At 42.5% G+C, this 24,849-nt stretch overlaps 1 protein-coding gene across 6 annotated transcripts in view; it reads left to right on the forward strand.

Moving 5' to 3' along the window:
• EPHB2 (EPH receptor B2) overlaps positions 1 to 24,849 on the forward strand; it is a 786,068-nt gene that overhangs the window by 523,830 nt on the left and 237,389 nt on the right. For all 6 annotated transcript variants that reach the window (XM_086949834.1, XM_086949836.1, XM_086949837.1 and 3 more), the window contains exon 4: positions 23,546 to 23,701. In XM_086949834.1, the coding sequence (XP_086805960.1) occupies positions 23,546 to 23,701 (156 nt within the window). The remainder of the gene's footprint in view (positions 1 to 23,545; positions 23,702 to 24,849) is intronic.

Below are 24,849 nucleotides of genomic sequence, written 5' to 3' on the forward strand. Positions count from 1 at the left end.
CATCTTTTAGACCGTGGTTGGTAATTATGTTATGGGTAACCCTTATTCCGTCGCCCACCTTAACACATACTCGTGTAGCAGCTGTTTGCTACAACTTGGGCTAGGAGGTTTTTACAAAAATGCAGTTGGGTTGTATGCCCTGCTTATGAAAAGATAGCATCTTTTTGCGAAGCATTTCAAAAAATATATGCATGTGAATGTAAATGTTTTTGTTACTGCTATTAAACAATCTGCTGGTTTTTTTTTTAGTTCAGTCCTAATTAGGGTTGCGCTTTTTAAGCGACAAAATTGAGTGGAGTTTTTAGAATGACTAACAGGTATGTAAATACTGTCTAACGAAATTCATTGCAATTTCGACTCATACATATTGATTGTGTATAGTATGAAAATCTGATGGATTTTACTATTGGATGGGCCGATGAGCCCAGCCCTAGTCTGAACAAGCAGAGCAAAATCCACAAGGAAACTATTTTCAGTAGATTATGTATATAAATCCATTTTAAATGGGGACATCAGCTCCTGTCATAGTGCTCATCATTTTCCAAGACTTGCAGTTGCTTGCATACTACAGTATCCTGTTGATAAGCCCTGTTGTATTTGCTATATTATCAATGATGGGTGTACCTTATGGTGATTAAAAACAACTTAAAAGCCATTCTGTATTAAAAAAACACTAAAGACTGATTAGACGAAAAGGGAAGTAAAGGAAGCGGATGTACTGGTGGAAGATTGAGGAGAAAGAACAAATGAGCCAACTAAGCCAAAAACAAAACAAAAGGAAAACAAAAAAAGAGCAGGATTTTGGAATTGTGGGCAAGGGTGGCCCAAAAAATAAATAAAAACCTGAAGGAGCAGCAGGATGTTGTAAACAGACATGAAAAAAACATTTATTTTTATTAAGAAGGACTTTCAACTTGTTGTGTTATTAAGCCTGGTAATTTTCGTTAAAGTAAAACATAGATAAATCAGGTTTGATGAAAAGGGTGAGTGAGGATAGGTTTATTAGGTTGACCTTTTGCCTAAGTCACATACATTCAAAATGGTGAAGTGCTGTAGCTGTCTACTTGCCAACAGACAGCTCTGGTGTGGTGCTTGGATTTTCCGAGCACCCAGGCATAATTAGTTTGGCCTTTTTTGAAGCCAATTTTTTGCAATTTAGCACTTTAGAAGAAAGTCTGGGCATTCGAACCATTATGCTGCATATGGGTAGCTGCTCTCTTTACAACCAAAACCGTGACACTCACCTTTTAAGGTTGTCAATAGTTTGACCATGGTTGCTTGCGAGTGTGGGGGCACTTGTGCACACACCTCATACCCATCAATAATATAGATGGCACATTTGTAGGTTTCTTTAAAAGCAACCCATTGGATAGTATGATTATTCAATCCATTCCACTGTTGACTTTTTAAACCTTTGCTTTATATTTTATATGTTGCCACATGGAAGGGCCCAATAGCCGATTCCTACACTGTACCTCTGTCCTTGTTTATGTGAATCTTCCCCATATCCTGTTCATCTATATAGCTACCTCAAACGAGATCCCATTCCTTCCAGGCATTGTAAATGTACAGTAACATATAGGCCTATGTTATGTATGAAGACAGTTATCGAGGGGTCATGCTCTTGCTCCTAGCCCTGCTTTATAAAGTTGTGCGCTGCACCAAAGAGGACTGGGCTGCAAGTGATCTGAACATGTAACCACCCGCCAAAATCTATACAACACCCGAATGGTCCATTCCCTATAAGCAGATCATTTCTTAGTTCCCAAACTCACATGCATTTCCATCCATTTATTTTTGACTGTCTTACAAAGAAACAAAGACTGATTGTATCACCCTACAATACTTTGCGTGGTTATCAGATGCCTCCATGTCTTGAGGGTACCATGAGCCAAAGGGTTCGAGGAAATTAAGGGCCTGATCTAGAGTTTGATGTAAGGGTTACTCCATCACAAAGGTGACGAATATCCCATCCACCTTATTACAAGAGCATCATATCCTAAGACACTTGTAATAAGGTGGGCAGGATCTCCGTCTCGTAAGTTACGTGGTCCACATCCACCAAACTTTAAATTAGGCCCTTATATTTGGTCAGGTTCAGCATTTCCTAAAACTTTGGATGCCAACACTAGGTTACACCAAACTACAACAAATGCAAGAAAGAAATAGCAGTTTATAGAGGGCTTAGAGCGATTCAGAGGTAGAATGCTATTCAGCAGTACGTTTTTGTTGCCCTCAGGAAGTGACTGCAGTTCCACCAGACAGACATCATGGAATTGTTGTCCCAGGGTTTGTTCCCTGAGATGGCACCAACCACGCCAGCGGGACCCATGCTGTGGATAAAGACCTATCTCCTTTGTTAGAAGGTTTAAATGTTTTGAGTTTGTGGCAGAGGGTTTACAGTGGCCTCCCGGTGACTGATCAGTCCAGGTACCAAATCTTAATTCATCCCTCAGTGTCTAAAGTGACACTTAGTTTCAGACTTTTACCTCAAAAAATACATTTCAAAAATACATAGAAAGGGCAAATAGTAGAAAGTGATCCACACAGACCATGCAAGATAATTTACTGACCAGCTATAAATATGAAATATTGCATAAACCCATGTTGAGGAGTTGTTTGGACTTGCCTTTTTCATTCTTTCACAAACTTCTTTTCTGTCTTCTCACACAGTTTACAATTCTTAATTGTTGGGAGGAGTGATATAAGACAGTGAGGATATCAGCCTACCTTGAAAAGAAAGCAAAGCAGTCAAGCCAGTTCTTACACTAGATTTCGAATTGGACAAAAATACTTATTGATGAATACAAGGCCTGAGGCCAGTCAAAATCACCTGACAATTCCAATCAGCCACACTACAATTTCTGGTCAGGTGCATATTCTGGAAACAGTGTGATGATCAGGCTTTTTGTCTCTTGCTAGACAGCCCAAGTTGTTCAGTTACAAAAGACAGACCACCCATTGCTTACCATTGACTGGCTTTATTGTCACTCACAATTGCTTGCTTCCTCTTCTTGTGTTTGTCCCTTCTCTGTAATTCTTTTGATTTTTGTTACTTGTATCCTAGGCACTTCTCACATTTAGGGAACTATTGTTGTTCTTTTTCATTTGGCACTCCATGAGAGTGGTGTGTTTCTCTCTCTCTCTCGCTCTCTCTCACTCTCTCTCTCTCTCTCTCTCTCTCACTCTCTCTCTCTCTCTCTCTCGCTCTCTCGCTCTCGCTCTCTCTCACTCTCTCTCTCTCTCTCTCACTCTCTCTCTCTCTCTCGCTCTCTCGCTCTCGCTCTCTCTCACTCTCTCTCTCTCTCTCTCTCTCTCTCTCTCTCGTCTTGACTATTTTTTTCCTTTACATTACTCTTTTTAATTTTTTTTCAGAGCTTCCTGAGTGAAAGTTATTTGAAAAATAATCCATTGCTTTTATAAAGATTGAAAGCATTGAATTTAGTGTAAGTTTTGTGACACCCTAAGATATGTTTGTTTTCTTCCTGTATCTTGACTTGTTTATTTTTATTTTTTTAGACAACACTTTACAGACAAACATTGGCATAGCTACCATCTCAGAACTCACATTATAAAGGCAAGACCAATGGGCTTTGCCGAAGATTGTTCACAACCCGCTGCAGTTGTAGAACATACAAAATCTCGCTATAAAGCTTATTGATGTCCATGTGTTTTTAGGTACAGTCTAAAAAGGCATCCTTTTCCAAGCACCTGTCCTGTTCAAACATGCATTATGGTGTTCTGCAGACCTGTCTTTAACATTAAGATGCCACCTAGTGGTGAAAGGAATTCTTTACAAATACCTCAACAAACGCCCTGTTCTAGCTTTTTATATGTGGAGTTCTCCCCGACTTCGGATTCTCCGCAGTCTCAAACTTACTATTAACTAGTAGTTTGTGATTACCCCAAAAATATAAACGTGCACTAAAGTGTAAGTTTACCTTTGTGAATCAGGCCCTCTATTTTTATAATAGAAATGAAAAAAACTGCCACTCCCTGTCCTCTCAGCTGTGATTTTTTAACTGCAGTGCAGGAGAATTAATGAGTGGGCGGGGCTGCGTCGGCCAACGGAGGTGCGCAGCACCAGCAAGGTAGTGGGCGCCCCGGCCATTGGCCAACACGAGCACGGAACAGGTTAATATTTTTACTAGAATCTTTATTTAGTAGTCACACCGTATAACTGAAAAATTACAAGCCCCTATGATGGCAAATAATACCCATGGTAAATCACGAAAATGATTGCAATAAAGTAACAAGAGTAGATATGAACTGATAAGACAACTGAAGTATAGTGCAACTCCTGCTTTCTGCCTGGCCATCACCCTCTGATTATCTTCTTATGCTCTCAGGGCATCCGCTTGAGAACCCCATCTATAATTAATTTAATGTGCATATTATGAGAAAGTAACATAGCATAAAATTGCATCCTATGCATTGCAGAGATTAAAAGGGTTTCTATTTTGCCACATGAAAGCATATTTTTTATTGTGACCTATAAAAATTGCTGTGCTTTCTCAGGTATGACAACACTGAGACAAAACCACAAAGCAATATAAAGATCTTTCCCTTTTCCGCCTTTCTGCAGACGTGTTTTCTCTGTCATTAGAGGAATTCAAAGCCGTGAGATGCCTCTGGCATTGCATCTCATGCTGTTGTTCCTTAGACATTTGTAGTGTGTACGTGGATCCGAAATTCGTCAATAATTCAAGAAGTTGCATCAGATCTTGACAGGATGTGATGCTTTGAAGAATTTTATATAACTAAGAGGTTAAAATCCTTGGTAAAATTGGGTCCGATTCATAAAAAATATGTATGTATGTGTTTGTATATATATATATTTATATATGTATATAGTTATTTATTTTTCTGTTCTGCATATAAATATTTTTCATCAAAAGTCTTTCCTTCCCACTCTCTTCCTGTGAAATGGGTAAGGGGTGTAAATTTGGCACGCTTTCCCCAATTTCTTGCACCGCTCACACTTAGGTCACCCAAGCGCAAACTTAGAAGTGCATGGAAGTGTGTGCCAATCATAAAGTTTCTGAACACACATGGTAACACCTCAATGGACAGTACCTAATTTGAGGCAGTGTTTGCAGGTGTTGGGCTTTTTTGTGTACTCAGATTTATTTTCCTTAGTCACACTTTGACCCAGAGTAAAAACAGAAAGGCAGAAAACGGAATATGAAGGAGAAAATGACAGAGAGGAAAATAGTGACAAAGGGGAAAAACAGATATGAAAACAGCTTGCAAGAGTGAAATAAAGAGACAGGAAGTGTTGGGTGGTAGAAGATTAAAGAATGAGGTTGTATCCAGTCTTAACATTACTGATGTTCGCAAACCAGCCATTTGGCAGAGTGGGCTAATAAAAAACAAATTGCGTTCTGGCTTTAAAAAAAAAAAATTAAGTACTGTCCATTTGTGATTACAACATGTTCTTGGACCACTCACCTGACGCTTGTACTCCAGATAGCATTTATCACTGCAGATTTCCTCTAAACATATCAGAAAATATTCTTTTGTAACTGACATCCTTGCCGAACAAATCTGCTTATAATATATTATATTTAGCACATCCACCGCACATGGATCTAGGAAAAGTTTTCCCCGCAGTTTTATGTTTAGTTCTGGTCGGTAGTTTGGACACCGACACACATTTTCCTTCTTCGCAACTGCCGTTCAGATAAAGGTTCATATAGACATACACAGGGGCGACATTCACAATTAACCCCCGCCAGCACACAACTCCCAGGACGAGATGTAAAAGGTTACTACCATGTTACAATCAGATTCCGAACTCACAAGCCTGAGGACATCTGGGTACAAATATGCTAGACGGGGGGACACCAACATGCTGCAAATGTCTTCTAATTGTGAATTTTGTGTAACCCTTTAATGTGTGACATAATTGGCGAATATTTGATGTATCATCCCCCTCGGGGGCTTTGAAACGTAAAAACCTTAATAAAAAGATTTAAACAATTGCTGAACAGCAAGAAGGAAGACCGGCTTTACAACGGGAAAGTGCACTGCAGACTCAAACATAAACTGCTCTGTCTTTTTGCTTACATTAAAGTTTAAACATGAAAAAATATATATATATATATTATATTTAGTGAATTGTGATTTCACAGTTCAGTGCACCAATAGGTAACATCCAAGAGGGAAAAATTATTCTTACTCAGGCACAGTGTTTCCAGTATGGACATCAGATATACTGGCCTTAGACTTTCACCAGTTCCAGTTGGTTTATCATTGTTTTTTTTATGGTTGCTAGATACACAATGATCTACAGCTAATATCCTGTTATGCAAGACGCAAACTCACAAGAGATGACTACAGAGCTGCATGGTGGATTAACCAACAGTGATACTGATGTCATTTTATAGTATTTCATTTTAGGTGGTTACGAATATGAAGGTAGATGCACTGTGGCCGCTTCTTCTCACCTCTTTCCTCTTCGCTCACACCACTGGGGACATCCCTCAACACCACCTTGACCCCAAATGCCTAGATTGGTAGCAGTACCGGTAATGGTCTCACGGCACACAGCCTGAGTCGGGGCACATTTACTATACCTAACTGCAAACAGGAATGTGGTAGACTGACCATAAGCAGGGTTGGATTGGGATGAAAAATGTGCCCAGGTACCCTAAAAAAAGTGGCCCACATTTGCAGATTGCGTCTTTTTTCAAAACACTGTTTCAGTGTTTTAACTGTTACAAAAAGGGGGGGGGGATGGGTTCTATAAAAGAGGCATGTTTTCTTAACTTCGCTAATATAAAAAAATGCAAATGTTGCCAGGTTTCTTTCACAATGGACTAATTCACAATGGTGAACAACACCTGATTATAAGTGAGAACTCTTTTGGTCAGGACCCTTGCCCAATCTGCGTACAGTAATGGGCCGGCCCAGCGAGAGACTGGGAATTACACCTCCACCCTGTTGCTAAAAGGGAGGTAAAAAAGACCCTTCTGCCTCTGGAAAGGCCGCCCAGGCCCCCACCGGGCAGGTGTCAGCATCTGAACCACAGACACAGCCCCTATTGGGCACCACACTGGCCAAAAAAGCACCCCATAGCTGGATCTCAGATACCAGCCCATCGCCTGAGTGTCCGCCTTACCAATCCGACCCTGCTATATATGTGAAACTTGGCACATTACCATATATGTAAAACATGGCACACGAGCGCGTTAGGGGCCATGACAACTATTGTTTAATGGTTAACCTAAAGTACATTTCTCTTAGTTGATCTGCCTAACAAACACTGCATAAATCCCAAAAGAGTAAGGTACTGCATGTTGGAAAAAAACGTACAACATGCCGAAGTTATCTGTTATAAAACAAAATTACAATATAAAAAATAAGCAGTAAATAGCTATAAATTAGCAACATGAGTTAAAGTGGATATATTTAACAGTTTGTTTGGATACTGGCGAACATATATATTAGGGCAATCTGTAGTTTGCAGATAATCCATTTATGTGTCAATATTATAGGAAGTGAAAAATATTCTCTAGGACCTTATGCAACAATTAAATTGATAAAAGATATCAGTGAGCAAAGCATTTTACTATGGTTTAAATCCACAACTTTGCTTGTCAGCCAAATCTAGTAAATAACAATCTTAAAAGTCCCTTTTTGTGGAGATAAAACTGCAATACTTGGATATTTTCCCTTACTTCTTTTTTTTACCACGCCTATCTGAAGATTCTCTTCCATAATGTTTTTTTTCTTTTCTCAGCAGACGCTTTGTACTCAGTGTACTGCCAGTGCTGGTTTCTAGCACAAAGTTCACATGAAGGTTCACTTTTCAGGAGTTGCCTGCTGTACTTGTAAGTGTTTGGTTGTCTAGTAAGTGTTACTCAGTGCAGAGTTTGGCCAGTGGTGGGCAGTTACTTTCTTTCTGTAGTCACCCTCTCAGAAAGTCTATATTTACTTTCTGCCACTGTTTAACACGGAAACAGATTGCCAAGTAGTTCGATTTTTCCTAAAATTGTTTAATTTTAGATTTTCCGAGATTCTCAGTTTTTCACACTAGTACATAGTGGTTCGAGACCATCTTTATTCTTTAGATGTAGTTTTAAAGGCTCTTTTAGGTTGCCAGATCAGCCCATACAAATTCCTCAGACTGTACGTTTTCTCCTGGAATATGAAACCTGACTTGTTGCACAGCCAGCTGGGACAAAAAGTGGTAGGAAGGCAATATTTCTGTTGTGAAAGATTATCTGGGAGGGTCACAGTGAGGCTGAAATCTGCCGTGTGGACGGGCGAATTGATGAATGTTACAGGGGGGAACACTTTGGCATCGGACATTGAACAGAATTGGCCTCTGCAATATTTCTTACCTCAGTTTCCACAGTGAATGTGTTCGCATAAAACAAAAGATGGGGAAAGTGAAAGGATGCATACATCTGAAAACACTAAATCACCTTTTTTCAAAGTAAGAATACGTTTTGTATTTGTTTCTGGTCACAACCTTAGAGGCCAAGTAAGCAATTCCTCTTGTGATTTCATGTCAGCTATGGCTTAATTCGCATTATTTTACTAATGGAGCCAAGGGCCCTCTGCTTCCAAGACCCAATATTAATACATTTCGTACAGCACTTTGATTCTTTCTGCGGTTTGTGTTTGTTCGGAGCTAAGAGCAATTATTAACATCTTTTTTTTCTTTGTGTGAGATTTAATCCAGATGTCAGAAGTGGGACGATAATGCTACTGCCATGGTTTTGCAATAGTCCAAAGCAGGCTGTTTACCAATGAGGTAAGCACTTGCCGTTGGGCACTATTGCTCGATTACTGACCTCCAGCTCATCGGAGTTGGACTGGTATATCAGCAAAATTGACCATTCTACAAAAGGGATTACTTTTAAGGGCAATATTGTCCAGAAGGAAAGCCACTGTCTTGTCAAGCGACACCCGTCGGTGGTCTTACCAGACCACAGCCCAAATGGAGTGAGTGCAGGAGGCAAGCATCGAGTGGGAAGTCTCACCTTTTCGCATAGGCCACTGTACCGCTCATCTTGATAGGCTGAAAGAAACCTATATCAATTTAATGTTACACTCTGGATGGAAGTGGTGTTTCCAAGAACTAAAGTTGTTGAAGTTGTTGTTACTATTACGTCTAGACAAATCAATAGTGGCAAATAAGTTCCACCCGATTTGCAGCATACATCCAGTATCCAGCCACATACGTGTACAGATGTTAGAAAATCCACAGTACTTATACGTTGTAATAATACGCCTCCTGGAGTGGGATAATTTCTCCGCTCAATATACATAAAGAAATGTCATCATAAAAAATGCTGTTCCCTTATGAAGGGCCAGCCTGCTGGAGAAGTGGTGGGAGGGCTTGGGTCAGAGACCCTTGCACAAGCCCTACTCACACTGCGTACAAAAGTCATATATGGCGAGGTGGCTCTGCACTTGTGCAAAGGACATTTAAATGGCTGGCGGGTGACTGCAGTTTTGAAATGTCCTTTCTAAGTACTGCTCCTTCAATAATGCTGAGAAGACATCATCATACAAAGACTCAATCAAAGCCAAGCATTTAAAAGCGTAAAATGTCAATATTGGGTAAGTAATCGAAATACATGATATCTTCCCGAAAAAGGAGAAAAGGGGCATGTTTAGTCTCCGATGTGCATAGTGTACCATGTATTGCAAACGATAACAGAGAATTAACACCTAAATAAAATATAAAAAGTGAGCACAAGCCATTGAGTTACTTGTACCATAAAATGTGCCTGAGTATTTGAAAGTGACCCAATCTAGACCTTCGGGAACTCTTTGACGGGTCCCATCCCGGGGTCCTGTGATGTGAATAAGATCAAGGTTTGCATACAAAATGCGCACACACACATACACGCATGCACGCGCACACACACACACACACGCGCACACACAAACACGCACACACACAGAAAGAGTGGTTTTTAAAAAACATGAGAAATACATGAAAGACTATCAAAGTTTAGTGAACAGCCTGTGTAGCTTTCTGTGAGAAGGTTCACATCACAGGCCAGGTCCCTTGGCTATCGATGTGTCTGGGTCACCAGTGTGTTCTTTCTCTTCTCCAGCCTTTTAAGCAGCACATAATCAGACTTGACCTCATGTGCTAAAATGCACTAACATGTCTGCCTTGACTTAAACGGCTCATAGATCCTTGCAGGATCCCAGTGGAGGACTAATGTCATTGTCCTTGTGAATTCTCTGGTGATGTTCCATTGATACAACTAATCTACAGAGAAGCCCTCTCTGGTGAATGTATTTTTTGCCTGAAATGCGGATAAAATGCACAGTCCTTAATTAGGAAGCAGGTTCTCTGTTTTGAGTGATTCCTTTGTATACTCGTTCTTCCTATGAACATCAATTGGAGGAGGAGATGACCTATCAGGAGGCAAAAAAAAGTGCACAATATGGAGGCGGTTGCGTTTGTGGTCAACTGTATTCTTTGTGGATCGTGCCATTTGAGCCAGCTTTTACACTAATAGTTGACTAATGAAATTGATGGGGCCTAGGCAGATGGCTGATGTCTGGTTCCATCTTGTTTTCTTTTTCTCACCTGATTAATAGCTTTTTGCTTGTCTTGCCTGGGGTCTCTGCAGACTTTTCTTGGTAACTGATCCTTCCCACAACCTTAGAGCGCGCAGATGTTCCTTCTCGGATTCAAGGGTTTGCCTTGTGCAAATTAGTGTTCCATCCATGAAGCGTGTGTTGACTGCCTATTGGCTGACACATCCTTGTGATAGATGTCTCTAGGTTTCCCGCTGTTCCTGTCAGTGAGGCCACCGATCCTGGTGTCTTGAACCAATTTACCCTTCAAGTTGGCTAACTGTGAAATAAATGGCTTCTCAACCCCATGCATTCATGGCGGATGATACTCATTCATCACATACATGCATTACCGTTCTACTATCCGTAACAGATGTCTTCAAGGGCTGTTGTCTTCAAGATCGTGATATAAGCAGCTTTCACCTGGATGTCAGTCGAGAAAAAATACACACCATGAATGACTAACAGCACCCATCTATGCACCATTGTCAGAACAATATTGAGAACTGAGACTGACTCTACTGCTCGCACAGCACTTGTGTTGGACTCAGAGCATCACCCTGTCTCACCGGCTTCCAGCATGTGCCTCAAAGTGCTATCACTAGAGTCTGAGCCCCAGAGCAGTTTAATATTTCATACAGACACCCTGTGAATGAATTGGTTTTGTTTAGTGATGTAGAATGGTCAGCGATGAATGCCTTCTAAAGGCACTCAGTGCCTTGTCTGCTCCGTTTTGAGCGCAACCCCCTATCCAGCTGGGTTGAGCTATATCTTGGCTGCTGAAATACCAGTGAAATGTACAATAAAAATTGTGCACTCGTTCGGTTATGCTTCTGGCCTCTCTCCACCTCTCCATCTCGGAATCCAACAGACCACATACACTTCAACCTTCGATCTATAGGGTGGTACTTGAGGCCTTAGGCATGCTGAGTTGGGAAACACAACACTGCACAGACTAAGGGGTCTATTAGGATGGCGGTCATCCGCCCGTGATCACAACCCATAAAACTGCTGGTCCCATTAGCATGGCGGTGACAACCGCAGCTATGAGATTGTCCGCCTGCCACTTTTCCGCCGGTAGCAGTCCGCACGCTTGCCTGGCGGGCAGAGCTGGACCGCTAAAATGGGGCCAGTGCAGGGCCTGGCTCTGCCGGCATGATTATGATGCCGGTGGTAGCCAGCCTTTCTGCAGCGGTGAAACCGCCATGGAAAGGCATGCGGAGAATGTCTCCGGGGGCCCATTGCGGGCCCCCAATGTGTTTTGGGGGGGTGTGAGTGCACTAGGCCCCCTACATGTCCCTGTACCGAGGTGGCAGGCACTGTGCATTTCCTGCCACACAGTGCAGGGATATGCAGGACATGCTTTTTAAGACATTGCGGCGGTGCTGCGGGCAGCAGCAACCGCCGCAATGATAAATGCCATGATCCGAACGCCGCAGTCGGATTTCGACTGCGGAGCATACTAATTGGACCGGCGCTTATGCCGCGGTCCTAGCAGGCGGTGTTTTCCCGCTACCATGGCAGTCAGAGTGATTTTCCGACCGCCATCCTAATAGACCCCTAAGTTTCAACCCTTATGCACCGAAGCACCGGGGGAAGCAGTTTTCTTTTATCACTGAAGCTTGATTATTCCAAGGGGCAAAGCAGGTAGATTTTTTACTATGGCTTACATGGTAGAATAGTCCTCTGAAATTGTTCTGAAGAGGAGTTACCTTTGTGGCTCCTCTAAGTACTGCAGCTAGCCTCTTCCCTGGTTGTACTTTTCTGTCTGGTTTTTAGCTTCTTCTGCACGACCTCTTTGCATTTCTTTTTGTTATGTAAATCAGTAGTGGTAAAAGCAAGTGCATGAAAGCTCCATGCCTCCTTTCTGGCTCCTTATCTTTGGACGCTTGCCAATCACATCGGAATATGATTGGCAGAGTAGGGATATCGGGGAGCAGAAGATTATTTGACACCAATGCATGATTTGCAAACAATATTTCAAGGAGGTAGTGCTAAGTGTAGAGTCATAATTCACTAAAATATATATTACTGGAGTTTCACATCAAGTTCATTAAGCTCCTTCAAAGGCGCTAGAAGTAGGGGTGCCGGGGTGCTGAAACCCCTCAAAATTAGCATGCTGGAGCTCAGAAGGCGAATGAGCAATAAGGATGCCTTCACATTTTGTTTTTATCTTCTTAAATTTGCTGTGGTTTTTAAGGAGGTCTTTTAACAAATTGCTGCTCAGGGAGGTTGTTATTTACTTTTCTGTCTTTGACTGCAAAGTGATCTATGCCACAATCTTACAGAGAAGAATGAGTGTGAAAGGAAAGACTGTAGGTTTTTCTTTCCTAACACACAACAACATTTAAGAACCCTTAAATAAAGCTTTTTTGTAATTCTGAAGTGTGATGGAAGCAAAGATTTTTAATAGGATAAAAACAAGTCAATACACTTAGGGGCTGATTAGGATGGCGGTAGCGGTGCTGGGACCGCCCGCCAGTGGTGCGGCGGTCCCGCACCTGCAATTAGGATGCCACCGCCACCGTGGCAGTGGCATCCTCTATTCCCAGCATTGTGGCAGGTGGTGCTCACAGCACCGCCCGCCACAATGCTGGGAATGCACTATTTGCATGGTCATGCACAAGGTGACAGGCACCGCGCGGTACCTGCCTCCTTGTCCATGACAATGACCTCCCATGTGCACCCCCCCAATACCCTGGGGGCCCGCAATGGGCCCCCGACAGCAAAATCTGCATGCCTTTCTGTGGCGGCATCACCGCCACGGAAAGGCTGCTACCCGCACCCAAGCTAATAAGGATGGCGGTGTCTAGCAGACACACGCCACCATATCTAGCCCCTTTTCCGCCCAGTCAACTGGTCGACCGGCGTAAAACCAGCGGACAGTCTTTCCATCTGCCGGGGTCCCCCACGCCATACTAATATGGCAGGGGAACTGGGTGGCGGGCGGAGGGAAATGTAGGGCGGATCGCCACCACCATGCGGGCGGTGCAGATTCGCCCTACATCATAATCAGCCCCTTAGTGATTAGCAAATGAAATATTCACTGAAACATGATTTCTACACATTATTGGGTGCACTGTGTAGTTTTACCAGTAAAACTGTATGTTCAAAATTTAGTGGCCATTTCATTGGAAAATGTGCTGTCTGTAAGTGACCGTGAGCTACCAGACCATGATTTAGTAATATATTTGTGACAGTGTGCTCCGAGAGCACTACCAGTTACATACTAGATCCTTCCCACCCTTCTGCCAAATGTGTGCGCTGCACTTGTTCTTTTTGGGACGGTTGGATTTTCTCCATCCCCTTGACTTAAGTGATGTAACATTGATAGAAGCACTGCTATTCTGAGAATTGTTACAGCGCCTCTTAGTGCCTTTGAAGTGTCTGCCCCCCTTTCTCATGGATCTAGCCACTGAAGATAATAAAGAGAATCTAACGACACCTACACTGCAGTAAACTTAAATATAAAAAACATGAAAACTCATGCACACCTACAGCATCATCTATATCTTTAACTATTGATAATGTATGAAGAATAAAAAGTACCTTCTCTTCAGCTCCCAAAAAAGTATCCAAATCATTTTTGGAATGAAATGAAAATGGAATTCGTGGACCACTCCAATCACACAAAAAATTAGAGGCAAGTACTTAAAAAAATATATACTTATATATTTTTTTAGAGCGCTGCGTGTTACCTTCTAGTTACTTAAGAATGGTATGTATTATGATAAAAGACTGAATTAAGCAGGGATGGAGAAGTCAGGTCCGGTTGATTAAGGTAGGAGTCATTGTTCTTTGATCTCTGCCCATTTTATTTCTTAAAGTTCAGTCAAAAATGAGTATGATCAATATGAATTTGAGGTGTGTCCTGGTCCACGTGATTGGTTTGCTCTATGCATTTGCTCAAGGTATTACAGAGCCTCAGCTGATGGAGTCAGCACAACAGACGGACATCATAGGAGTACCGGGCTCTTTGGCAACCACTTCAGGGGGACCTGCGGGCTGCCATCTTGGGACTGGATCTCTCTCTTCTTCAGTCAGAATCCCGGTTGCACTGAGTCTAATACTAAAACAGCTTCTAACAGCCCCTGACGGTGGCCTTGACTTATCCGCAGGAAAAGGCAGTCTAATTGATACCTTGGTTCTCTCATTTGTTGTACGTTGTTTTGACTTGCTGCAGTCCTCTGACTTGCCTGACCCTGACGCCGGTACCTAAAATGTCGGATGCCACTGTGGTGATGAACGCTGCCTCGCATTCCGATCCTGATCTACTGGCATTTAACTTACTACCTAGGAGAAGTAAGTAAGCCCTACCCTTGCTTAAGCACTCAAGCTCTCTCACCTCTCAAACTCACCTGTCTCTGATGCCTGACCTTAAGATGGCGGACATACCTGCAGTCAAAACTGATCAACATAAACACCCTAAGGAGCACACGTTCCCAGTCAGGATGACGGCTGGGGCTAATCCAGATTACCTCTGTTGGCGACCCCTGAGGCCAAGGGGCCCTCACAAACTGAGCTCTTGGGGCATTCCAACTGTTCCCCCCTCTCAAAGACGCTCTTTTCTGGGGGAATTCCGAAGCCAAGGTGTCCTTTGTAGAGACGGGCCAGGACAACACCTGACTTCAAGATGGTGCCCGTACCCGGACTCCATACTGCCTGCTGTCTTCTTCCAGTTCTTTGGACTCCCTCCTTGACCTTCAACTACCCAGCCGGACTTTGTGCAAACTCTCCCGCATCTCTCCTGATCTAGTCTTCCCCCTCTCCCTCCCCCTTCCCCCACCCCCACCCCTCTCCGCTCTACTCTTTTCAGCTCCTGACATTTGCCCTCACCTGTCCTTGCCCTTAGTCCCCTCCCTGTTTTTCTGTGAACGTTTTCCCTCGGCACTTGAGCCTTAGCTATTTTGTATGATGCCGATGGAGTTACCTGGTTTAGCTAAAGGGGAGACGGGCCTTGGATTCCCTCCTTGGACGTCACCTACCCAGTCGGTCTTTAGACCGACTTCCTTTCGTCTCCTCTGTCGTCTCTTCCCTTATCCTCCCTCTTCTCACCGCCCCTTCCCCCTCCACTATTTTTTTTCTCTCCTTTCTCTCCTCTCTTAATGGATTGCTTATTTTTTGACAAAATGTGGAATTGTGATCATTTTCTGTTACATTGTGGAACCTAATGTAAAGCGCTCTGATACCTTCGGGTCTAGCCAGCGCTATATACAAATCTTTCAATAAATAAATAAGTAAATCTGCTACCACGTTTCACCCACTTGAAGGCTTGATGGTTGATCAGATGTGCCAGCTCTGAAAGAGTGTACCTGATTGGCACAGAGTGTGGTATCTAATCTAATTCACATGTATTCTGAAGTGTTGCTGCAGTAGGCCTCATGCTTGCAGCAGTTCAAAACATTCTATTCAACTAATTTAGTAGCCGCTGCTATCCTATGATAAGTACTTTGGGAGCCCTAAGTAGACAATGTGGCGGTAGTAAGAGTGCCATAACTCTGGCTCTTGTCAGATCCACCCAGAGGTCGTGGGAAGTGGACATATTCTCCAATCTAAGGAGAGAATCAGGCCCGCACCTTTCACCCCTGAATGGATTTAGGGAATGAACGAGAGTGAAATTGAACCCCCAGTTCCTTAATTTCAGGTACGTGAGTAGAGGCGTTCTAGGTCTTTGCGGCCAGATACAGGACAAGATGGGTCTTGCACTTTGGTTGACCAGAATATCAGTTTGGCTCCGGTCATGCCAATAATTTCTCTTTCATCCATAGAAACACGTTGCATAAGGCAATAGCGAACTGGATCTCTGTCTGTTTTACTCCTGGAAATGAGTGTATGTCCTTTGTATAACTTTTTTGTTAGTTCAATGGATGATACTCCAGAAGGTGTGCTGGAAGTGTATGCAGTTATTGAACAAGTTGCAGGAGACCGTTGGCGCTTGGAGAACGTTGCATGCTATAATTCCTGAAGAAGCCTCTATTCACCATAGTCATATGAAAAGGATGGGATCCACTCAATTTTCACTCACCCTTCCGTTTTTCATCCTTCCCAGTGATTTCTGATATGTGTTGCTCCGCTGTGTTGCAGGCAGCAAGAGGTTGTTCATAGCTAGTGCTGTCTTCGTCAATAGAGAAGAGGGCCTCTTCTGTGATGGTCCAATGGCAGGATCTGTTGCATCTAGGGCCTGACCTATGGAGCGGATAGGCCAGTTCCAAGCATTATTTAGTGTCTCAAAACCTTTTTCCCTGATTTTACTGGGATAGTGTACATTAGAGGTCAGCTTGTTATTATCCAGAATATTCATGTGACAAGTCACTGTTAATTGAGTTTCACTAGCAAACCCAGGGAATAATTGCCAGCATCATGTTTATTAGCCCTGACTCTTTCAGGCAGCGTCAGATGCTTGCGCATTATGTAAGCCCCTAAAAAAAGACCTTATGACACAGCACTGACTAAGGATTATGGATGTTGGTGCCACACAACCCAGTATTGAAGAGGGTAGTGGAGAACTGGAGTAACAACTTTTGAGGCCCCTGTGTCATGGTAGTGTGTCAAGGTTGAGGTAGTCTCAGTGGCCAGCTGATTCGCTTGGAGCCTTTCCTTCAACAAGTCAGCTGTGGTTTGCCTTAGATGGATCACTGGTCCACAGGACATGGACCAAGAGTACCTGCAATATGTCTTTCATTTCAATGGTTTTAGTACAGACACCGTCTCTGGCAAGTATCTCCACGATCCAGTGGGTCCAGGACGGTCTTATTGGGGGCTACTAACTGTTAGGGTATACGCCACAATATTGCGGTCTAAATTTAAACCTGCAAAAACATTGCATCCCCGGTATAATACCATTATACTCTTATCTCTACATCTCCTAACATTGCTGATATCATGCTGGTCAGTATTATGGCTGCGCTATTGTTTCAGGGCAATATTGCAAATGCAAAATGATGACCCCCCCTCAATCCTATGTAGTCATCGCCAAGGCACTTACCAGCCACCTTCTTCCGGACGCGAACATACACCATCAACCCTCCTTGGGAGTACTGCCTATTATATTACTTAGTATCACAGCTTCAAATGGACACATAGGGGTCTCCTTTACTTTCATGGCAGCCTGAACCGATTACCAGCGGTAATCTTAGTCCAGCGACCCTGTCCACCCAGATCATAGACTGTACCACTTCACCTGGGCGGAGCCATATATTGTGCCTCGGGCCCACTCTGACGGGTCCTTAGGGTTTGATGTACCGCAGGCCGACAAGGTTGTGTTGAGCAAGCCCTTACATATTGGAGCACTGAGACTAAATAAAGGTGCATGGAGGGGTCGAGGGGGGGAGGGGGAAGACGAAATATGCAGTGAAAATATTTCACGGTCGTAGCCAGCTCTTGGAGACCCATCAGTCGCCATGATATTAAGGCTCCTCTGATGGAATCTGTCTACAGGTTTTCATTCAAAGGTTTATTTTCCAGTAACATCTCTTCAGGCTGTCATGACGTGAAGGAATGTTTTAATCTTTTAAGGCCCTCTACATATTTCTCATGCCTTGAATCCTCCCTTTTGAAAGTTACTTCAACAACCTTTCTGTAACATGTGAAGAGTTAAACCTGCTGACCTGGCCCTGTATCATGCACTCTACAGATGACTTCAAGACGATGTAACTTCAAAATATAGCTCAGAATTTGCACCCAAGAGAGAAAAATCAGCATTTGAGGATGGTTTCAATGGGAAATAGGCATTTTTTCACGAAAACCTAAGCAGTGTAGTAAGAAATTCTTTATTTAGATATAAAAACATATCTTTAAAAGAAGCAGTGTAGATATTTGAGGTTTAACTTGCTCACTAGTGTAAGTCAAGAATCAGTTTTTTCAGATTTTGTCGAGACATGTTGCATTGTTTTCCTTGTTTTCGCATGAAACTGCACTTTAACTTTCATAAAATAAACATCTTGTGTGAGGAATTTTAGTGTTCATTGAAAAGTGGTGGGTAGTATTTGTGTCAGTGCGTGTGTGCACCAAACACCATTTTATGAAAGTAGTTTTCAGAAGAGGCCATTTTGACAAGAATCTTTGTGCATATTTGTTCTGTGCAATTTTGTTTTGGTGATGTGTGCTGTTGCTCGTGCTGTTTTGCTATGGTTGTTGTTCACGGTTTTGACTGTATTTTGGGCGCCCAGATATGAATTGATTGTATAGTGTTGCTTGGTGTATGTTGTTTTATGTGCTGTTATTTACTTTAGATATGTCAACCAATGCTGATGCATTTCCAGACTGACTTACTACATGCCTTAAGCATTCCTTTACCAAGCAATCGTTTAGCACTGTTCAAGGTGGAAAAGTAGCACAGCTCCAGCTCTACTGCCACTTTAGACCAGGGCCGGCTTTAGGGCATATTTTGACCGGAGCGGCTGAACTGAGCGCTGACCTCAGGGGGAGCTCTGTGTTTAGTAATAACTTATGATTGGAGAGATGAGAGGCACCTTTGCCCAATGGTAGTGAGAGAATCAGAGGAGGTGGTCATGGGGTGTGGATATGCCAAAAATGATTGCCGTACCCGGCGCCACCAGCACTAAAGCCGGCCCTGTTTTAGACACTGCTCAGCCCAAAAACGGTGTCAGAGACTGAGCATTAAATTAGCCCTTGCACTGGTCACTATGTGTGATACTGATCAAGGTGATCCAGAAAAACACTGGGGGGCATATTATCAAGGGGGTTTATCTCCGCTTTTTTGGCTTTAAAAGCCAAGAAAGCGGAGATAAAATTATCTCCCTATTACCAAGCTGTCGCTAACACCAGTTAGTGACAGCTAATAGGAGATAGCGACCATCTTGGGCCTTGCTTTGCATGTCAGTGATATTTATCACTAATGACATGCAAAGTGGGCGTGCCAAGATGTTAGCGACTGGAAACAGTCCCTAACATCGCTATCTCCTATTACCAACTTTTGGAGATATTCGCGCTAAGCGCGAATATCTCCAAAAGCTAACACCTGCCCTGAGCAGTTCTTAGCCATGTTATCCAATGGGAGGTGGATAACATGGCTAAGAGCATTTGCTCGATAATGCATGAATATCGCTGACTTTTCAGCGATATTCATGCATTTCGGCCGTTTTTTATCGCATTTGCGATAAACCTTGTTAATAGCAAGGTTTATCTGCGATAAAAATCGCCGATGTGCGGCGATAATTTTTGTCTCTAAACAAGTTAGAGACAAAAATTATCGCTAGTTGTTGGTAATATACCCCTCGGACCTTAAGGAAACACGTCAGTAAGGGTAGGGAGAACGAGCACTTACGATTGTCAAAGGCAGTGCCTAATTTGAGCTGGTGGTTGTCGGTGAGGCCCATCAGCACTCTCTTTTGTGGACCGGTACTTAATTTTCTTCATCGGACATTTCCCGAGGGCAAGAGAGAGCTAAACACACAAACGGGAAAGAAGGAGGAAGAGAAAGACGGGAAAACCATCACCAAGGGAGAAATCAGGGACCTGCAAGAGTGAGATAAAGGGCAGAGAGTGTCTGGTAGTGGATTGAAGAGGCATCATGCGGATTCAGGACGACTTCAGCCTTGGCATTCAGCGTGCCGACATTTAATTGTGCCAACAAGGCTTCTGAACAGCGCTTTGGGCACATGCACTCATGAGTATACAAATTAAACACTGGTCAAAGGACTTAGGCGATATGAAAATACAACTCAGAAGCCCTACCCACTAGGCAGAAATATTTTAGCAGAGCACAATAAAAGTATTTATTTCGTCTAAACCCTGTTTCAGAGCATTGTACATAATAGGTGTGGAAAGACAAGACATAAATATTGGCCATGTAATTGACCGAGGTGGTATGAAAAGATGCAGCTTAATACAAAAAGGGTCACAATATGTGCAGAGGTAAGTAGAGTTGCAACACACATCAAGTGGGAAAAAGGTGTGTGAGAAATGCATATAGTTGTCACAAATTTTTAAAGCTAAAATAAAAAAAATATGTTACATTTCGAGATCTTGGGACAGATGTAGGAGCCCTAATACCGGTCGGAAACTGCTGATTTCGGCCGTTTCCGACCGGTATTAGGGTTTTCAGATGTAAGGGGCTGGAAAATACAGAATCGGTATATTTACCGATTCGATAAAATTACCGAATCGGTAAATATACCAATTCTGTAATTACAAATGTAGGTGGCACAGTTTACAGTGCCACAGGCCCTTAAGAGTCGGTATTTTACCACACAATCCTATTGTGTGGTAAAATACCGAATAAAGGTGTGCTTGCACATCTGTGCATGCACACCGGTGCAATGTGACACACAGACATGCCCTTAGGGCATGTCTGTGTGCCACATTGCACACAAGCCTGTACTTGGGGTGCTAGAGGGTGTCAAAGTGACACCCCCTGCACCCTTGCAGGATTCGGTATTTACCGATTCTGTAAATACAGAATCTGTATTTTCCATTGATTCCTATGGGCTTCAAAGCCCGCAGGAATCAATGGGAAATACCGATTCTGTATTTACAGAATCAGTAAATCTGAATTTTACAGATTCGGTTATTCAGATTTTAAAATTACCTACATCTGCCCCCTTCCCATTTACAGACTCTTAAATACCGAATCGGTAACATTCGGTATTTAAGAGTCTGTAAATGAGAATTACTTACATCTAGCCCCTTGTGTTCATAGGGTGGAGCAGGAAGTTGAGTAATAAAGTTCAAGCGGAGGGAAAACATGATTGGTTTGCAGAGCATTAGCAGAGAACACATATTTGGACACAGAGAAATGGGTCAGGAAGGATAACTGGTGTGCTAAACTAGACAATCAGTAAAACCGAAGCTGACAAAAGATATAGGAAAAAAACAGACAAAACCATAATAGTCTGTATAAGCATGAGTGGAGAGCAACACCATGCATAAAACTGTTAGTTGTTTTTCAAATTTCTTTTTATTCTCTCCATTTATATTTGCTTCTTAGTTTTCTCTTTTAACCTTTGTATTTATTTGTTACCTAGTTTATTTTATACTTTCACCAATATCCTGTACTTTCCATGGGTAGAACATACACATTTTTACCAGTCCTGCTGCATGTTCCATGAATTAAAGCAAAAACATCATCTGTCTGCTCATTAGTTCACAAACATTCAAATTCTCTCTGATATAAAAGTTGGTATCTCTCCGATTGATGAGCAATCGCCCTCATGGTGATTTTTGAAAAAAAGTTGTAATTTGTAGATATATGCTACGAAGAGAAGGCCTTTGTGATCTTTGTGTGCCTTATACATGCTCTTTTATCTGCCCCCGTCAAACCGGAAGTTCCTTTTTGCAGCCTGTTGCCCTGCCTACCCCTAAACTCCACCAAAAGAGTTTTTTGACTGCTTCTACCTTCTCTATTATCTTTCACCATCAGATGTTTTGGAATGAGCAGCCTGAGCAACATCAAGGTCAGACAGGAAGTTCCTATTTACCACATCTCCCTACCCCTTCCCCAAAAAAAGAGGTTCTTTATTTATTTTGAATCGACCCCCGAAGGGGTATCTCTGCGCTTAGGACGGGCCGTAAGTGTGTGTTGCAGCTACAGCAAAATCAAGCGCAGAAAAGAGTTGTCTTGAGCAGCTTCCTAAATTGTAGGTGATCAATGCATTGTCTCTAAATCATGGGAAGCTCATTCCAATATCGAGGCCCAAGATTGGAAAGGGCTCTTCCTCCTAATCTACCCTTTCTTACTCGAGGCACCACAAGAAGATGTTTGGCACTCGAGCGAAGAGATCTAGAAGGTACAAATGGCGTGAATTTCTACGAGAGATATGAGGGGTCAAGTTAAACAGTGACTTATGAATAATGCAGCAGATTTTAAATCTGACCCGTTGGCGGATAGGAAGCCAATGCAGCTCATAAGAAGTGGGCGAGAAGGGGTCCTGGAAGGAACATTTAGGACCAATCCCGCCGCCGTATTCTGGACTACCTGCAGTCTGCTGAGCGAGGCATCATTGGCGGAGATCAGCAGGCCGTTACAGTAGTCCAGACGGCTCAGTACATGTGCCTGGACTAAAGTTTTCTGGGTAGAGTCAGGGAGCAAAGGGAAGACTCGATGGAGCAGGACTATTGTATGGAAATAGGAACATGCTGTCTGAACCACATGCTCCTTCAGGATGAGGGCTTGATCCAGACGGATACCCACGTTTTTAACTGTGAGCTTGGGAGCGGGATGGTGGCCTAGTTCGATTGGCCACCATTCTGGTGTCCATAAAAAAGGGGCCTCTCCGAAGAGCATAATCTCTGTTTTTCCCACATTACACTGGGATCATAATGAAACGCAAATAGAAAGGGGTAATATTGTAATACTGAATTGTATTATGTTATTGCATATGTATACTCCTTTCCTATCACTTACAAGAGACTCCCAACGCGACTTAATCAAACACACCTGTAGGCTAGAATTAAAATCCATGTATAGGAAAGTGATAGCAAAGACATGATCGGGAGATTTCTTATCGACAAACTTATCCTTATCCTCTTAGTGCCTTCAAGAGTATACAATGGTGACACAGTAGTAAAAATCTTTGGATGACCCTTTAGATTTTTTTTATCTATTTTACCAGTTTGTGGCCAAATGGCACAGGCTTTGCAAGCAGTCCATAGCCTCATCTGGCCCACTGGCAACTGTTGGACATATTTGTATTATACATATGGTTTTCCCTAGAAGAGTATTTTCACCTTGTACATTAATATACTTCTGCTAACAACGTTTCACTGTTCTAGGAATATAATCATCTTTACAGATCTCATATAATATTGTATTGCAAACTTTCAAACTCAGTCGCTGTGTAAAATGTCCTGCTTTATGTTCAAAGAAACCATAAATATCAATTATATTTGTAATAATAAAAAGGTTGGGGAATATTTTAGGGTGATTTTTTTGTGATATTCAAATCAACGTTAACAGTTAAAACTCGATGGTAGATTGTGTTCCATTTTTAAAGGTTTCACTCACATCCGTGTCTTTCTTTTTCCCTTCCAGGATGCCCATCAGGGACCTTCAAAGCCAATCAGGGGGATGATGGCTGCATGCACTGTCCAATCAACAGCCGAACCACATCGGAGGGAGCCACTAATTGCGTGTGTCGAAGCGGATACTACCGGTCTGACTCCGATCCACTGGAGATGCCATGCACAAGTAGGTCCCTTTAGTTGCATTACTGCCCCGGGGTACGAATACATTTGTGACTTAAAGGTAGCATTAATGAAATACATACTGGGTTTTGGCCAGCTCAAGTATAAAAAGAGAGAAAAAAGTAGGAGAACCTAGCATCTAGGCAAGCAGAAAAGTTCCTTCCTTGTAGCTACTGAATTTAGAAGATGGTGTCTGGTCTTTAATATAGTCTGCAAATATGTATCACTAACAGCTATGTCTCATAAGTATAGAATTTTCATGCATCAAGAAAATACTAAAATTGTCGCACATAGTTTTTGTACAGGGTTATGCCTTAAATCAGTAGGTGTGCTGCCCCAAAGGTCAAATGAATTACCTACACTTTAGGGACAGATAGTGTATATAGATCAAAAAGGAACATTTCTATCTACACCTGGAAGCGTAGAGAATAAGATTAGGTTATCATTATGTGATGATGGCGGTACTATGATAACTCAGGCATTTAAACCACACAGTGGATAAGCAAGCATAGCAAATGTGTTTGTTACTTACTACATGGACAGCATAGTGCTTCTTTTGTCAGATCTACATAAAACATGACAAGGCGTATTGGAAGATGTTAGCAGACAGCAAGACTGTCAAAGACAGAAGGACTACTAGGAATGAGCATGCGAGATACCACTGCTATGGCAATGGGTATACAAAAAGCAACCAATCCCTGAGGCCACACCAAAGAAACAACAGAATCCAGCTCAGACCTACTTGTGCTATATAGGACCTCCGATCTCCTGGCAATAAGCTACTTACTGATGAAATACCCTCAACTACATAATATTAATTGTATATGGTATTGCTCTAAAATTTGAAAATTGTTTGAAAATTCTGATGGTCGCAAGTCGAGCATTATCAGTTATATCCTCATGGAATTGGATCCTTAAGAAATGTATAAACTGCTTTTATGAAATAACGCCGTAATGCATTTAAGAAACTGAGCTATGCCTTCACTGCAGTGTATTGCATTTGGGGAAGCTGGAGTTAACCAGGCATGCACTTTATAGGCTTGACCTGTGTTTTTCCTCCTCTTTTCCATCCCACTCATTACTTAAGTGTTCAAATATTTCCTTATTATCTTGGTTTCAAAGGCATTCGTCCATCTTGCCCCCTACATGTGG

The sequence above is a fragment of the Lissotriton vulgaris genome, unplaced genomic scaffold, assembly GCF_964263255.1.
Source record: "Lissotriton vulgaris unplaced genomic scaffold, aLisVul1.2 SCAFFOLD_259, whole genome shotgun sequence".
Lineage (NCBI taxonomy): Eukaryota > Metazoa > Chordata > Amphibia > Caudata > Salamandridae > Lissotriton > Lissotriton vulgaris.